Raw genomic sequence first — 17411 nt, 5'->3', positions numbered from 1 at the left:
TGTTGGTCCAGGAGCGCAGGCTGGCCAGCCTGGATGGCTACCCTGTCCCCAGAGAGCTCAACGGGAGGGCCAGCTAAGTGAGCACGGAAATGCCTCCAGGAAATCAAAGCCCCCAAACAAAGAACTGGATAAAAGCTTGGCTCAATCTAAGCAAGTAATCGGAGCTAGCCCAGGACTGAAGGAGCTGCTCATGGTTTACTCAGCAGATGGTGCTGGGCTCAGATGATCTCTAAGAGCTCTTACCACCCCAAGAATCTGATCTGAACTTGAAACCCCAAATCCAAACCCAAGAAACCGGTCCATTAGGATTTAGTTGTCTGTAAAAGTATTCACGCAGACTTCCTTTAAAAACCTAGTTCCTCTAGCAATTTAATTGCCTCTTATTTTCAATCTAGTTCAAAACTTAGCAGACATACAGATCTCCTTTAAAACAGCCCAGGTAAGGGGCCATCTAGCCTCTACTTCAGTGCCTCCAGCGTGGGGAACTCGGGATCCCCAGGGGCAGCTGGGCTTATCTTTGGACAGCTCTCACTGTCTGAAAATGCTTTTTTCTACTGAGCTACAGTCTACCTCTCTTTTACTTTAAGAGAACTTCTGCCACCGAGTCTTGTGTTCTGTAAGTGGGCCACAGAAAGGAATCATTCCACAAGCCCTACAAAGAGAACAAAGGCCTCCATTTTGAAGGAGAGATTGCTCCCCTCTTGTGCATGGAGTGAAATTAAGACAACGTGTAACAGAACATACAAAGTCAAAAAGGACCTGAAGGGTCCTTAAATGTTTGCAGACATGAGTCTGGGTGCCCCGGATGGCTGTGAGGTAGGGCAGGGACCCACCTGCGTCCAGCTCCACGAGAATGTTGTCAGATTTCAAGTCTCTGTGTGCGACGCCCTGTTGAACCAGATGATCCACCCCCTCCAGGAGCTGCAGGATCATCACGGTGGCGAGGCGGGGGCTCGGGGTGTTCATACGAAGGTACTGGCGCAGGGTGCAGGGGTAGCTGGTGGAGAGGGTGACAGGGCCTCTGGCTATCACACATCATTGGTCCCCAGCATCTTACTTACGATTAGGATGACGATGCTTCCTCATTGTGGAGTTTCTTAATCTTTTCTCCCTCAAGTATCCTTTCTGTTCCCACCCATTACCCTGAATTAGGAAGTGAGAGCTCGGGCCCCATGTGATGAAAGTAATGGAGCAGACACTCTTTCCTTAAAATGCCCATTACAGCAATGCCAGTAGGTACAGAGAGCAAGGAGAGAGAACTTTCTGTGTTAAGACACACACAACTGGTAGGGCAAGCCGTAGAGAAGGAGCAAGAATCAAATGTACTAAAAACACAAGGTGAAAACTATGTTCTAAGTGAAGACGAAGTTCTATTTTCATGAAAAATCATCCTAAAGGGACGCTGCTCTCTAGGGCAGTCTGCCCTCACCGTGGCCTTGCCCTACAGAAGGACGAGGTGCCTCCTCCCTGCCACCCCGGGGGCTGCAGGTGCACAGGGCCAGGGGCCGCCTCCTACTTACTTCTTCATAACGAGGAAGAGCGTCCGCCCGTGGCCCAGGCCTTCGGGGTGAAGACGTGGCGGCAGCACATCAGGGTAGTCGACCAGGGCCCCTGGCAGCAGTGGTACAGAAGAGGTGAAGGCACGGAAGACCCGGATGATGTTGGGGTGAGGGGCCAGTTGCTTGGGACTTCCCTTGGACTTTCTAGTTCAGCCAAATGAGACCAACGGAAAGATAATTATACCACGATAAATACTGACATTTAATCACCCATTTTAATCAAACACTTAGTACAGATCTGCTTTGTGTCAGGTGCAGAGCCTGGTGTTAGAGTGAAAAAACAAACCCATAAAGATGACTAATCACATTTGAGGACTCCGCTGGCCCATCCATCTGTCCATCCATCCATCCCATGCTGCAGAATACAGTGGTCAAGAGACTCTGGAATCTGACTCTGGTTTGAGTTCCAGGTCGGCCACTGTAAGCCCTTGGTTAGGTTACTTCTCTGCGCTCAGTCTCAACTGCCAAAGGGAATAGGGTAGTAACACACCTTGTAAGGTTGTTAATACTTACAAAGGACCCAGAATCTCTATGATCGCAAGGTGTTTTTTTTTTTCAATGTTTATTTCAGAGAGAGAAGGAGACACAGAATCCAAAGCAGGCTCAAGACTCTGAGCTGTCAGCACACACCCCGATGCAGGCCTCCAACTCGTGAACTGCGAGATCATGACCTGAGCCAAAGTCAGATGCTCAACTGACTGAGCCACCCAGACGCCCCTATGATTGCCAAGTTCTAACCCTTAACATGGAGTATGAGCTCAATAAACCTTGGTTGAATAAATGAATCGGCACAGATGCAGGTTGTAGTACAGCCATCACTTGCCTGCCCAGACCTCCTCCTCAGGGATCCCCACACCCACAGGCCTGCTGGCGCACAGTGGCCATGTTCTGGATGGTGGGAGTCGGCCTGCTATGTATCAGCCCCACCCCTCAGGCACTACTGACTGGGTGGGCACCTGACCTAAGGGCAAGGAGCCTGCAGTCACATCGGAGACCCAAAACGGTTGGTGGGAAAAGGGAAGGGGGCTGGTTAGATTCTCTCTTGGAGGAACATTAATGAAAAAACATGGTGGTAATCTAGCAGTCAGCAATGGAACTGACGGTGGAAGGTGCCGGCCAAAAGTCACCCATGTGATCAAAGGCACACAGGAACAGAAGAGCTATGGGGGAAGAAAGAAGGACACCGGGTGAGAGAGTTCAGAGTGGAGGAGAAACCCAAAAACACGAAGACAACACTGAGGGAGCAAGATGGCCACCCCCGTCCGAAGATCCGCCTCAGTTCCCGAGCTTTGTAGAGCCAGTCCACAGGTGGCCTCCTACTGCTCTCGCTCTCCAGTCCATCTGAGTGCACCCCTGCGTGCAATCAAGGGAGTTAAAGTGTTCCTAGCCTTGGGGCACTGGAGCTAGTAATAGAATCAGGAGGATCACAGTTCAGGGTCGTCTGTGCCACAGTGGGAAAGCTCGGCTCGGTTGCCATGGGAGCCTGGGGATGAGCGTGTCCGTGTAAGGTATGTGTGTGTGGAGACCTGGAGTGGGACAGGAGGCTGTGGGGAGGGCAGCCCAAGTACAGCTAACTGCAACGTAGGAAGACAGGCAAGGAGGAGTGCGGTGCATTTGGAGGCGGGCCTTATGGATTCAATATGGTGGAGCACAGAGTGTAAGCATGGGGGGGGGGGGGGGGGAGAAGTGGGAGGAGCAGATCACAAAGGTCTGAGCCTGAGGTCCCTAGATGAGCAGAGGCTAGGTAGAAACAGAAATGCTCTCAGGGACTGAGACCGTTCCTCCTGAGTCACTGATGCCATATTCATGGAATCATCCAATGGACATTTACTGAGCTGCAAGGGTACACAGCAAACAAAACAGAAAAGCCCTGCCCTCAAGAGCTTCTAGGACAGCGGGAGAGAGAATAGACAGACATCTGTGATTTAAGGTCAAATGGGGATAAATGCCGTGAAGACAAATTAAAGCAGGGTAAGGGACTGGTGAGAGACAAGGACCACTTCAGATGGGAGGTCTGGGCGGCCCCTCCACCACAGAGGCATTGGTGCTCACACGAGCTACCCGACAGCATGTCAGCAGGCTGAGGTGAACACAGAAAGCCGCCTGAAGACAGCTGTACCCCTCAGAAAGCAGCAGACATGCAGATACCCACTTTTCCCTACGAAGGACTAAGCAGAGGAGGACGATACTAAGAACCCCCAGTCATGGGGAGCCTTCCAAACCACAGAAGGGGCTTTCCATGCGTCTTCTCAAGTCCCTGTGTCTACCTTCCCGTTTCTGACAGCACTGGGTCTAGAAACTAACCCTCCAGTAAGTTGCCAAATGCAGCCCCTGCTGGCGGTCCACAATCGTGAAGTGACCACACGTGTCTCCGTCACCCGCTCAGCGTCGGTCCTCCCCACCGCACATCTGGCGCTTACAAAGCACGAGGAGCATGGGCTGCCGTCCACCCCTTCTCTCTGTGGAGGAGGCCTCTCTGCCTTCCCTCCTGCCCAGGTGGTGCCTCCTCATCCTTCCAAAGGCAGCACTGATGGTCGCTTCAAGAGGCCCATCCGTTCGCGCTCCCCCAGCGCCTGAGCACACACGGCCGTAGGTAGCGCTTACCTCCCCGGCCTCTGCTCCCACCTTGTCCGGCTCCTCTGTCACACACAGAGGTGGAGAGGGGACCAAGCCCCCCACCTTTTAATCTCTTGGCATTGCCGCCGTTAGTGGAATGAGTGCTGCCTCTGCTGGGGATGGAGTTCAGCGACAGGGAGGCGGCATTCCACCCGGGCATTGCTTAAGAGCAATCAGATCAACGTTCCAACATTCTGAATTGGGCATTTTTGGATGGCCTTCTCTGGGAGATCTTCAGTTGGGGTCAGATGATCTGCAATCCTCTCCAAGGGAAATTATCCAGCAACTACAAATCCATCATTCGCCGCATCATTCAGTGAGCATTTAGGATCGACATGACGCCACACGGAGGACACAGGGGAGGATTCTGCTCTCGCGTGACTCACAACCAGTTCCGTGGGCAGAGGGGTGCGTACCTGTAAGTGACTGCTCCGTACTCCCCGGCCAAGGCCACTCGACTAGCTGGGACTAGCTCCTGGCTCATTGTGTTCAAGATGGCTTCACTGGAAGAGCCTGCCTGGAACACAATCATGAATTCAGGGTTACGTGGACTAGAGCAAGTCCGAGTCTTCCTTGTAATCTGGACCAGACAGCTACTGCCTAGAATTTTTTTAAAAAAATCTTAAAGTAATCTCTATACCCAACGTGGGGCTTGAACACACAACTCCAAGATCAAGAGTCACATGCTCCACAACCGAGCCAGCCAGGTGCCTCTAGAATTGGTTTTGACATTCAAGATAGGGGCAAGCCAAGCCTAGTCTCTCCTGAGAGGGAAGAGATACTGTCCCCCACCACCTCCCAGGGGGCTGCCACACCCCACCTCAATCTCTGGGCAGCTCAGGTGCCCAGGGCAGGAAGGGATGGCAAGATGGTCACGGTCAGGGATCTTTCTCACTGCCATCAATGCCTCCAGTCCCCACCAGGCTCAAAACTGGCCACTGGAACACGAAGACTCCCCCTGGCAGGCTGCCTTCAGCAGACAGGCAGAGCTGGACAAACTCGCCCTGGATAAAGTGGTGCTGAATCACAGGACAGCCCTCCCCACCCCTCCAGTAGAAAGAGCCAAACTCGAGGAAAAACACCCTATTTCCTCGTTTCATTATGAATGGCACTCACGCCCTGTGGAACCTGTTAGGAACCCTACAGGAATTAAGTCTTTTAGCTTTTGTGAGCACAGTAGGTGCCATGCCCATCAGTGGAGGTTTGATGCCAACACTGGATGTTTCCCAGGCCAAGCACTTGGCTACTTGTTAGCTATTAGCCAGCTGGGAAGGGCAATAGTCTAATAACCTTCATCCCCCAGATCAAAACAAGAAACTGCGTTCGTGGGGCACGTGGCTGGCTCAGTCAGTGGAGCGTGCAACTCTGGATCTCGGGGTTGTTGAATTCAAGCCCCACGTTGGATGTGAAGATTACTTGAAAATAAAATCTTTAAAAAAGAAAGAAAGAAACTGCATTCTTTAATGTCCAGCATGAGCTGTGTCCCATTCTTAGGCTTGGACGGATGCTCTGGGAAGGAGAAAGAACATTAGGTCTTAATTAATTTTCTAAACCCATCTATATAGTGAAAAGGGAAAGAAATTAGACAGAAATCTGTTTTTGTGGAGGGAAAAAACTCAATTTCCCAAAGCTTTGCGTCCTTCCAGAGTTGAGGGCAGGGAGGTGACAAGCAAGCCTGTGATCTGGAGATGAGGCTAAAGGGGGAGTCTGGAGGACAGGCGTGTGGCCTCTCCTCTCGAGTGAGGCAGGTCAGGGGAAAGAGGGAGGGTGGCGGTAAACTGCGCACCTGAATCCAGCTAATGGACCAGTACTGACAAATGAGAACCCAGGTGCTCAGGCCCTTGCCACCCGTGTGTGGTGCACAGACCAGAAGCACGGGCATCACCAGGGACCTTGTGAGAAAGGCAGCATCCCAGCCCCGACCCCAGACCAGCTGACCAGAATCTGCCTTTTAACCCGATCCCCAGGCGATTCGCCGACTGTCACAATTTGAGGCGCCTGTACTGTGGAGACTCCACCCGTCTACTTCCCGGTAAAGGGCACTATCGGGTCCACCAAGACTGGCGTTTTGAGAAACGCCCAACCCAAAGGCGAAAGGCCCCCTCCTCACCGAGATGTTCCACATCATCTTGATGGCTAAGGGAAAGCCAGGGGCCCGGGAAGCCGGCTCCTCTTCCTGGGGAGCGGTATCTGGGCCTCTGCCAGGAAGCCCGATGCTCCTTGCCACCTCCAGGCTCTGGGGCAGCACAGGCACGGTGGCTTCGTACACAGCTGCGCTGCAACCCTTGCCAATGGGCTGTCCTATCACATACTCCTCCAGCCGGAAGCCCTGCCAGCATCGGGTGTCCAGTGGGTCCGGGAGCAGCTTGTTTTTCTGGGTGAAAATTGCCTGTGAGGAACAAAACAGGCGCGATGAGCCAAGGTGCCTAATAAAGCTCAAGTAAAGGGAAGTCGGGGGAGTGGGGGAGAGGCAGAGCCAGGCAAGGTCTTCACCGACAGGATCGAGAGCTAATAAAAGCACAACCAAACTGTGTTTTACTGCTCATCCTGGGCTCAAGCCACCTACCTTTCTCTCCCGTTATTCGGAAGAACGTTTTCTCAAACTCTGTACCTTCGCTGCAAACAGAGACGGCCCAACACAGAACACTTACTAGTTAAGAGGCCAAAACTTCTAAATTCTGCAGCTGGCACACCTTGCCTGTTGAGCTCCCGGCACAATCTCAGAGGCTTCTGATCTCAGAGACCACTCTCTGTCGTGCAAGGACCCTGGCAGGCAGCTGCCACTGGGTGGTTGTCGGGAGCTGTGGACAGGCAGCTCTCCTTCGGTCTTCAGAGGAATCCGAGGGTGGTGTTTGGGCAAGTCTGTGTCTGCTACTAATGCCGTCCCAAAGGGTTTTGGAGGCTTTGTACGGGCTGCCAGCCCGGCGGCCGGATCTGCCCGATTGTTCCCCCTGGGCAATCAAACAGTCTGATTTCTGGTGTCCTGGGCCGTGGGCACCAGCTACCTCCTTGGGTTCCAACACGGCTCTAATAATCCTAAACTGCCTGAAGTCTACCTCAAGTGTGCAGTTTGCAGGGCTTCAGGAGAAAGGGCAGTGTTAGGGAATGGGAATAGGAGAAAATTGGAAACCTTAGTTTGGAGAATCATAACCAGACACTGGAGGAAATCGGAATTCACAATCCAGCCCAGTTTAAGAGGCAAACAACAAACATCCAAACACAGTTAATCTAACGTCCACAAAGGTGATTTTTTTTCCTAAAATCACCCCCACTTCCACCAAAGATAACCAAATTAAGACTCCAGCTTTAACAACGTTGACCTAATTATTTCCATGAGCGCTGAAAGAGTGACTAGCCATATAGAGTTTGCCTTTTTTTTTTTTTTTTTTAATCTGCTTTGCTGGAACTTCTCAAAGAATTTCAGACTGAACTTTTAATAGCCTCTCAGGGCTAAGAAGCCAAGCCAATTACTTGCCATCAGACTCTGTCTGCAATACCTATAGATTCGGGTAAGTTCCTCTCTTCTTGAGGTCCCTAAAATATCCTGAGGTTCCTGCACCTGCCAGAAAATGACCTGCTGGGAACCCTGTAAGCAAGTACAAAGCTGATTTTTCCAAGGCACTTCATTGGCTCCAAGATGTCAGCCTTAGTTCCTTAAAGCTGTCTGCTCATATCTGAGTCAATGCACGTCTCCCTCAAATATGATAGTCCAGTCAAAGCCCTGATAATATAACCAATGTTTCCAAATGTGTCCTGTCCTAAGAACAGATTCTTACTGAACGTATACAAATACATACATTGCCATGAAAATATAAGAATACTCACTGAGAGTTTCCGAATCTGGAGGGATCAGGTGGGGAGAAAAAGATAAATGTATCATGTTTGTTTACAAAGGGATTATTCTACCAAATTTCTGCAACTCATAATAGCTTAAGAGAAAAACACTTTCCTTAAATCTGGAAGAGCAAACATTAGAGAACCAGCAGCGTTTCAATCAAGAGTAATTATCTTCCTCAATTCATTCAGTCCCATGTTACTAATTCTTGCTCTGTTTGAATGGTTTTCCTGTTAGTTCCAGAAGTTCTTACTCAGTTTGGCTTTATCATCTTGCTGGTATGAGAGACCCGTATTTGTCAAAAGTCCTTCCCATGAATCTCCTTAAGCTGAAACCCATCTGTAATAGCATCAGAGTAAAACAATAACTATAAATGACAGAAAACTAAAAAAATGGCCATGGTTTTTCTGTGACCAATAATTCAATAATTGGTCAATAATTGGAATTACAAATGATGACATTACCCCAGGACATATCAAAACCTTAGGAATTTTATACAGTTTCTGGAAGAGTTATAGCATCTACTCATACAATCTAAGGTTTATCTTCACTTATTTGTCAGTGCTTCCCATGTAATTTGACATACCAAATAAGCCTAATTAGTAAAAAAAAAAAAAAAAAAAAGATTTCATTTAGAAGTTGAATCTTGGGAAGTTGGTCAGAAATATCAGAAGGCTTTACTTACTATTTTTTTTTAAGTTTATTTATTTGATAGAGCGTGAGCACGAGCGGGGGAAGGACAGAGAGAGGGGGGGACAGAGAATCCCAAACAGGCTCCCAGTGTGGGGCTTGAACTCTCCAACTGTGAGATCATGACTGAGCTAAAATCCAGAGTCAGACGTATAACTGTAACCACCTGAGCCACCCAGGCACCCCAGTATTTATGTTTGAGAGAGAGGGAGAGAGTGCATGAACTCTCGAGTGGGGGAGGGGCAGAGAGAGAGAGGGGGACCTGAGACTCTGAAGCAGGTGCTGATCTGTCAGTGCAAAGCCTGACGTGGGGCTCAAACCATGAGATCATGACCTGAGCCCACGTTGGATGCTCAACCAACTGAGCCACCCAGACGCCCCAGAAAACTGTCGTTTGTAACAGGAAAACCAAATTCTAATCTTATATTAATGTACTTCTGATAGCAAAACTCATTCATTCCAACAAGGCGAATTTTTGAAAAATGGTATGTAGTCCCTCCTTTGTCCCTCCCTGTCACTGCCCATGTTGACATACACTTACTGAGACGGGGCCATCCAGGGTGCTGCATGGAGCTGAGTCCTTGTGCTGGGATGTGCTGACCAGAACCCCCATCAGGAATGAAGGACCCTCAGCTGGTGGGCATGCTGCTAATGGTTCTTAGCTCTCAGGGCTCACGAGGGAGGGCGTTGACTGAAGACACCTGCCTTGTCCAGGCCATGCCCTCTTCCCAGGCGGTCTCATCTAATGGCCATTCAGTACAAGTGTATGAAAGTCCAGCCCTCTGCCCCAGTTTAGGCTGGTTCTAAAGAGGAACCCAACTTCTGGAAACTCCTCAGAGAGTCAGCTGAGGCTTCTGTTGAGGTTGTGTCACTGCTCAACCTCTGCCTGATCCTGTTCTCTCAACCAGCCTTCTCTTCCCCAGGTGTCGACCACTCCCTAAAAAACTTCTTTATGGACTCATCTCCATAATCTTAGTCCCGACCGTGCACAAAATTCCTTTCCAAAGATTTCCTTCTCACAAATCTTCTACAACTTCTTAAAATCAGGTTTTGTCCTAAGTTTTCCTTCTTTAAATAACCAGTCTCAATTCCCTTGCATACAGAGTTGTTTCCCTTAATAGAAGCCAAAAAGAAACCCATGTTAGTTCTCAGTGATTATGTTTAGATTACCAAAACACTTATAACATGAACCTATTGACTTGCAGTAAACACAGGCAGAACAAACAACAGTTGTACCTCCTACATCTACTATTGAAAACTTTAAAAACACGTCCATTTTAATTAAACCAACAACCCTGAATTAGCTTTAATATTGAATATTTTCCCAACTCACATGAACTTAAAAGTGTTTTTCTCAGTTTTGGAATGCCTAATTCTTACAAGCACTTGCCTTTAAACCAACTACATTGACCTCTTTGTCAAATTAATTTTAGTAGCACCATCCACAGGTAGAGAAAAAAATCTCACATTTACAACACACATGGACACACATACAGATACACAAGCAGGATGCAAACAAAATCTGGGCCACCTGGGTGGCTCAGTCAGTTGAGTGTCCAACTCTTGATTTTGGCTCAGGTCATGATCTCACAGTCGAGCTCTGAGCTGAGCATGGAGCCTGCTTGGGATATTCTCTCTGTCTGTCTGTCCGTCTGTCTGTCTGTCTCTTTCTCTCTCTCTCCTCCCACCCCCTTAAAATAAATAAGTAAACATTAAAAAAAAAAGATGCAAACAAAATCTTAAAGGCCCAGTTTCCAAATATATCATAATTTATGGATCCACTGATTGGTCATTTTTCTCCAGTCTAATGAATACTGTGGGAAAGCAGTGTTGCAAAGCAAGAACTGCCCAATTTTGGAGAATACAGACCAAAGGGCTGCATTCGGGGATCAAATTCACTTTCCATTTTCCGATCAGAATACGGCTGGTTTTGTCCAAATATACCAAAAGCTGCAGCAACAAACAAACCAAATGAAGCACTGAGTGCCTCTGGGAGCACTGGTTCCTGCCCCAAAGCCAAGGCTTCGTTGTCTGACCCAAACAGCTTCCTAGTCAACTTTCAGACCAGGGGGCGCAGAGATCCACACCAAAGCCCCCTGTTTGGAGGCACCCAGTGGGAAGAGGAAATGCGCTCACGTGCCCTTGCATGTCAAGTACTCATCAAGAGGCTTGTCCACCCGAAGCCGAAAACCATTTCCTCGCTGCAAAAGTTAAATTGGGTCCCCAAGGCTGGCAGTGCCCAGTTGGGGTTGGGCTCTGGGGACAGTCCCTAGGACAAAGAGCCTAGGCAGTCGCTTGGACTGGTCACCACACTCCCAGAACCGGCTGGGGGCTGAGGAACCACAGGCAGAGAGCTCCCGTTGGCTCACAGCAAAATCAGTCACTGAGACAGTGGATGCACAGCAAGTCAAGGGTTTTCTCAAGAGGCCACCTAAGTCTGAGACGAGAACCCAAGCCTCAAATCCAGCTATCCAGAGGAAGAGAGTCAGGGATATTTAAAGACCAGCGGAGGGGCGCCTGGGTGGCTCAGTCGGGTAAGCATCCAACTCTTGACTTTGGCTCAGGTCATGATCTCACAGTTCGTGGGATCGAGCCCCATGTCAGGCTCTGTGGTGACAGCACAGAGCCTGCTTGGGATTCTCTCTCTCCCTCTGTCCCTCCCCTGTAAGCGTGCTCTCACTCAAAGCAAATAAACATTTAAAAATAATAAAGGCAAGTGGAAAAGGTCTGGGTAAAAGGTTGCTGTTGTGTTTATTAGTCCCATTAACCCTCTGGTTACCAGTGTCACATTCACACATCACTCTTCTGTTCAAACACCTAACAGCTTACTCAGCACCTTGGCTGGGTGTTTCCTATTTGTGAAAACTTTCACAGGACTCATCTGCCCACAAGCGCCTTTCATAGGCCTCTCTCTGGACCTGATTCCATTGTGTTGTTCCACCTTGTTTATTTAGCCCGACTCATCCATCAAGTCCCAACTGGAGCTCCTCCGTCTTCGATAACCAGCCTGGACATCTAGCCTGCAGCAACCTGTCCTTCTGGAGGATTCCTACAACGCTTCGTATCTATAAACTAATTCATGATAACTTTTAACTTAAGGAAGAAAGGAAGGAAGGAAAGAAGGGAAGAAGAAACATAGAAAAGAAAGACGATCTCACTGTGCCAACTGGTTTCTAAACTCCATAGAGCAGAACCAATGTTCTGTAATCTTTTATCAACCAGGGCTTTAAGAATGAGACTCACAAGAAGTTACAACAAAAACCCAAAAAACTACAAAGTGTCCTCTGTCCCTTCAGTTGCCTCCCATGGTGACATCTTATAAAGCAGCGAAACAATATCAAAACTGGGAACGTGAATTGGTGCAGTGCTATCAACTAGACCACAGACCTTACTCAGTTTTTACCATCTTTTAAAACCTGCATTCATTCGTGAGTGTGCAGCTCTATGCAAGTTTTTGAGCAGGTGAAGTTTAATATAAAGAATTATTGACTTGGGGCACCTGGGTGGCTCAGTCAGTTAAGCGTCCAACTTCGGCTCAGGTCATGATCGCGTAGCTGTGGGTTCGAGCCCCACATTGGGCTCTGTGCTGACAGCTCGGAGCCTGGAGCCTGCTTCCAATTCTGTGTCTCCCTGTGTCTCTCTGCCCCTTCCCCACTCACACACTCTCTCTCTCAAAATAAATAAACATTAAAAAAATTATATAAAAAAAAGGATTACTGACTTTAACAGCAAATTGAAATAACAAGGGATTCACTGATAAGGTGCCTTGGTATTTACTGGAAATCCCCTTTCTGTGGTGGAGACTCATTCTCAGGGAGGTGGCTCGGTGGAGGCACTCCTCTCCGAAACTGCCTGGGGGCTGGGGGCGCCAGGCGAAGCAGCTGAGCGCCTGACACCTCGGGAGTCACCTGCTGGGGTGGCCCCGCGCAATGCAGGTAACGAGGAGCCGGCAAAGCAAGCACCCCCTCAGGGAACCAGCAAGCCGAAGCCTTTCCTCCTGTAATCCCTCTGGTGCCCTCTACTGACAAATCATGTCACACACCTAGCAAAGGAAAACAAGTTCAAAGGCCCAGGTCAATTCTCGCAGAGCAACAAGCCGAATTGGAGCTGAGTCAATAAATCGATAAGTGGGAACACCATGGAACTTGGGGCGTTACCGGCATTCAGTGAATCGGGCTGCTACAGCGTGCGGTGAGCTGAGCAGTCTCACACAGGAAAGAACCATCCCCGTAATGGTGCCAGTAGCACCCCTGTATCAGCCAGGGTCCCGGCAGGAGACAGTAGCACACTCAAACAAGGACGGATACTCTGAGAAGAGTCTCTTGACATGGTTGTGGACAGGTGCGGGGAAACCGGCGGGGAGCACAGATCCCTGGGGCTGCTTACCTCCCCCAGGTCTGGAGAGGCAGGAGGCTCGTGAGACCCAGGAGAGAAGCATGGTGGAAAGAGCTGCCTGCCAGGATGACCGGAGCTGTGATCTTTCAGCACAGGGTGCAGCCGGCCACAGGCCCTGAGATGGGGAATTAATACCCCAAACCCCCGCTCTCCCCTCTGGCCTGCTGGTGCCACAACCCACATCCCACTCCAGCCTCCATGTCGAGTGAGCCCAGATGGAAGCCAGGAGTTTGGAGAGCCATCGGACTCTCCACCGGGCCCCGCTGAGGTCTGGCTTGATGGGGAGGGGGTCGAGGGCTGGGCGGGGATGGGGCTGGCTGTGTCCGGACGCTGCTCCTCCAGCCCCAACCTGAGTCCTGTGCCCAGTCAGCCCCCAGAACCTCATATTTGGACAGCACTTCCTCCAACAAGTTCCAGTGAGGGCCGGGTTGGACACAGCAGGGAGGTCTGAGACGTCCAGGCCCTGGTAGCTGATGGCACAGCCACTGGCATGGCAGCCTCTACAGGCAACACCTGAAACTCCAAGACCTCAAGAGAGAAATGGCCACGTTTGTTTGACCATATCCACTCCTTGTCCTGAAACGTGGCAGCGCCCCCTGCATCAGGACGAAATGGGCACCTTCCAAGTATGCTCCTTGATGCAGGTGAAGGGTCCAGTTTTCTGAGGCACCTTCAACACCTGCTGTCGGGACAGGTGTTCTCGCAGAGCCTCCACGTCATACAAGCGGTCAGCCAGGAACTGGAGCAGCGGCCTTTCCTTCTTCTGATTGCCCTCCAGGGCCACCGCCCTGCTCAGGCCACAGATGCCCCCAGGACTCCCATGACAGACCGGGGCCGCCAGGTGCAGGGACTCTTAAAGCCCCCAAACTCTTCCTTCAGTCTCCCTCCAGTCTTCTCTTAGCCTGCTCCAATTCTGCCCTGGGCGCCGCCACCGCGCCGGGATGAGGTCAGCTCTACGCAGTTTTATTCCACGTACAGATTCGTGCAGTCACCACCACGATCAAGACTCAGAACTGTGCCATCACTGAAGAACCTCTTTGTGCTACCTTTTTGTATCTGCACCTCCCCTCACCACCCCTGTCCTCTGGCAACCACTGATCTGTTCCCCATCTCTATAGTTTTGTCACTTTAAGAACATTATGTAAATGGGAGCGCCTGGGTGGCTCAGTCGGTTGAGCGTCCGACTTCAGCTCAGGTCATGATCTCACGGTCCATGAGTTCAAGCCCCACGATGGACTCTGTGCTGACAGCTTGGAGCCTGGAGCCTGCTTCAGATTCCATGTCTCCCTCTCTCTCTGCCCCTCCCCTGCTCATGCTCTGTCTCTGTCTCAAAAATAAATAAAAACACTAAAAAAAAAAAAAAAAGGAATGTTATATAAATGGAGTCACACAGTATATACCCCTTTGGGACCTTTTTCACTAGGCATAATATCCTTGAGGTTGTTACCTGTATCAATAGTTGATGCCTGGTTATTGCTTAATGTTCACCGTATGGCTGTACCAGAGTTTAACAATTCACCTGCCGAAGGATGTGCGGGTTGTTTTTAATATTTTGCTACTGTGAATAATGCTGCTATGACTATTTACTATTTAAATCATTTTTAAATGTACAGTTCCATGGCACTAAGCACATTCACCTGGTTGTGCCACCATCACCATCATCCATCACCACGATTCTCTTCATCTGGCAAAACTGAAGCTCTATCTACACTTAACATTAACTTCCCATTCCCTCCTCCCTCCAGTCCCTGGTAGCCACCATTCCATTTTCTGTCTCTGTGAATTGACTAAGTATTTCATATGAGTGGAATCATACAATATCTGTCCTGTTGTGTGTGTGTTTTTAAAGTAGGCTTCATACCCAACCAGGGGCTTGAACTCACGACCCTGAGATCAAGACCTGACATCAAGAGTTGGATCTTGTTGGGGGGGGGGGAGGGGCGCCTGGGTGGAAGTTGGTTGAGCATGTGACTCTTGATTTCGGCTTACGTCATGATCCGAGGGTCGTGGGATGGAGCCCCACGTCGGGCTCTGTGCTGAGTGTGGAGACTGCTTAAGATTCTTTTTCTTTTCTTTCTTTCCCTTTCTTTCTCTTTTCTTTTGTTTTCTTTCTTTCCTTCCTTCCCCTCTCTCTCTCTGCTCCTCTCCCCCACAAGCACTCTCTCTCTCTGAGAGAAAAACAAAGGTCGGACTCTCGGGGTGTCTGGCTGGCTCCGTCGGTAGAGCATGTGACTCCTGATATCGGGGGTTGTAGGACTGAGCCCCACATTGGGTGTAGAGATTACTTAAAAAAAAATCTGAAAACGAAGAGTCCAACCCCTAAGCGACAGAGACTCCTAGGCATCCCAACACCTATCCTTTTGTAATTGGCTTATTTCACTTAGCATAATGTTCTCAAGTTCCATGCATGTTCTACCGCGCGTCAGAATTTCTTTTCAAGGCTGAATAATACTCCACTGTATTTAGATACCACACTTTGTTTATCCATTCATCCATCCATGGATATGTGGGCTGCTTCCGTCTTCTGACTATTGTGAACAACACTGCTGTGAACATGGGTGTACAAACATCTGCTCAAGTCTCTGCTGTCAGTTCTTTTGGGCACATACCCAGAAGAGGAACTGCTGAATCAAATGAGAAATCTATTTGTAATTGTTTGGGAACTGCCATACTGTTTTCCACATCTACATCTCCTGCTGACAAGGACAGCAGCTGGGGACTAGGCCAGACATCACCTGTCACCCAAACTGGCCAGAACTCAAACATGAGACACTCTGGTGATGGATGAGTCAGGAGAACTGGAACAAGGGCTGGAAACCAGAAAACACGGCAGACATTGCTCAGTCCTTGACCAGCTGTGTCCCTGGGCAGGTCACACGACCTTCCCTGACCTCCACCCTAAGCTGTACAATGCAGGCACTGTAGTAACGCAGTGAGTGGTTTCAAATCCCAGGAAGAAGACTGAACCCCCCTGGAAGAAATGGGAATTCGGCCAGTGGATGGCCTTCAGACTTGAACCACAACAATGGCTCTTCCTGGGTCTCCCGCCTACCTAACTGCCCCACAGATTCTGGATTTGCCAGCCTCCGGAATTGCAGAGACAACTCCTTAAAACAAATCTGTTTATAAACACATGCTATTGGTTCTGTCTCTCTGCAGATGCCTAATACAGATTTTGGTTGAACAGAAACACAGATCTCTGAGCTATTTTAAGCATTTGAAAAGCTCAACTCCCACCCCCACCCCCACCCCCTATTCAGTGGCTCCTGATAAATTTACACAGGTTAACTAAAAACTGTTAGGTCCTGTTTTCTACCGCTGTTCATAGTTTTTACTTTGGCTTCAGCTATGTCACTAACTTGGCTAAACTGTGGAGGCTTAGGTTAAAGGCACAGGCCTTGGAGAGTCAGACTTGGGGTACTGGCCTCTATTAGCTGTGTGCCTTTGAGCAAATTACTCCACCTCTCTGAGTACTTTTCCCCATCCATAAACTGAGGATGACAGCTACCTCAAGAACAGAAGTGCTATGATTTAACTGTCATTACATTTTAGAAAATTAAACACAGAGCCATTAGCCCTGGTGCAGCGGGAGCTATAATTAGCAGCATAACGACGAAAAGGTGCTGTTTGAGGAAGGGAAAATGTGAGGTGCTGGCTCCATATCAGGAGATCAGTATCACCGCAAATGAACCTTCACTGGTCATTTCCAACGAATTTCCAGCTCTGACAGAGGTAGAGCTTGACCTGCCAGCAGCAGGTGATCCCAGCCCCGCCCCTCACCCCGCCCCCACATTAGCCCCGCCCCCGGCCGGCGCCCACCTGGATCTCCTGACAGGCCGACGCCGCCCGCCGGCCCTCCGCCTGCTTCTCCTCGATGAGGCCCAGGCCCAGACCGAAGGCCAGAAACACGGCCCGGCCGCAAGGGCCCGCGCCACCCCGGGCCCGCACCGCGAACTGCCGCTGGAGCCGCGCCGCCAGCCCGACCACCGACTGGCGGAAGAAGCGGTAGCGGTCGGGCAGCCCGAGCCCGAGCCTGCGCGGCTCCGCGCCGGGTCCCGCGGTCTGACCCCGGCGTTCTCCGCGGCCCCATCCCGCCGCGGGGCCCGGCCGCTCGGGCCGTCCCCAGCCATAGGCCGGGCCAGGCTTGGCCGTGAAACGCAGCAGTAGCGCTCGACCCAGCTGTAGGCCCCGGCCCAGCGCCTGTCGCACCGCCATGGCGGCACCGCGACCCGGTCCCCCGGCCGCAGGCCTCCGGGACGCCGCGCACCACAACAAACTTCAGGGACGGCGCCTCTACGCAGGCGCAGGCGCCGAGG

At 50.3% G+C, this 17411-nt stretch overlaps 1 protein-coding gene across 2 annotated transcripts in view; it reads right to left on the bottom strand.

Moving 5' to 3' along the window:
• The window catches only part of PINK1 (PTEN induced kinase 1), a 26922-nt gene extending 9511 nt beyond the window's left edge, over positions 1–17411 (bottom strand). The window contains exons 1-5 of one of the 2 annotated variants that reach the window (XM_043573945.1): positions 16915–17411; positions 6286–6564; positions 4592–4692; positions 1521–1703; positions 834–997 (exon numbers count right to left, since the gene is read on the bottom strand). In XM_043573945.1, coding sequence (XP_043429880.1) covers positions 834–997; positions 1521–1703; positions 4592–4692; positions 6286–6564; positions 16915–17310 — 1123 coding nt within the window. In that variant the 5' untranslated portion in view covers positions 17311–17411. The remainder of the gene's footprint in view (positions 1–833; positions 998–1520; positions 1704–4591; positions 4693–6285; positions 6565–16914) is intronic. The other variant, XM_043573946.1, reaches the window with a different exon arrangement.

The sequence above is a fragment of the Prionailurus bengalensis genome, chromosome C1, assembly GCF_016509475.1.
Source record: "Prionailurus bengalensis isolate Pbe53 chromosome C1, Fcat_Pben_1.1_paternal_pri, whole genome shotgun sequence".
Taxonomy (NCBI): domain Eukaryota; kingdom Metazoa; phylum Chordata; class Mammalia; order Carnivora; family Felidae; genus Prionailurus; species Prionailurus bengalensis.
The sequence above is the reverse complement of the archived record's forward strand: the minus strand, read 5'-3'. Positions and strand labels throughout refer to the sequence as shown.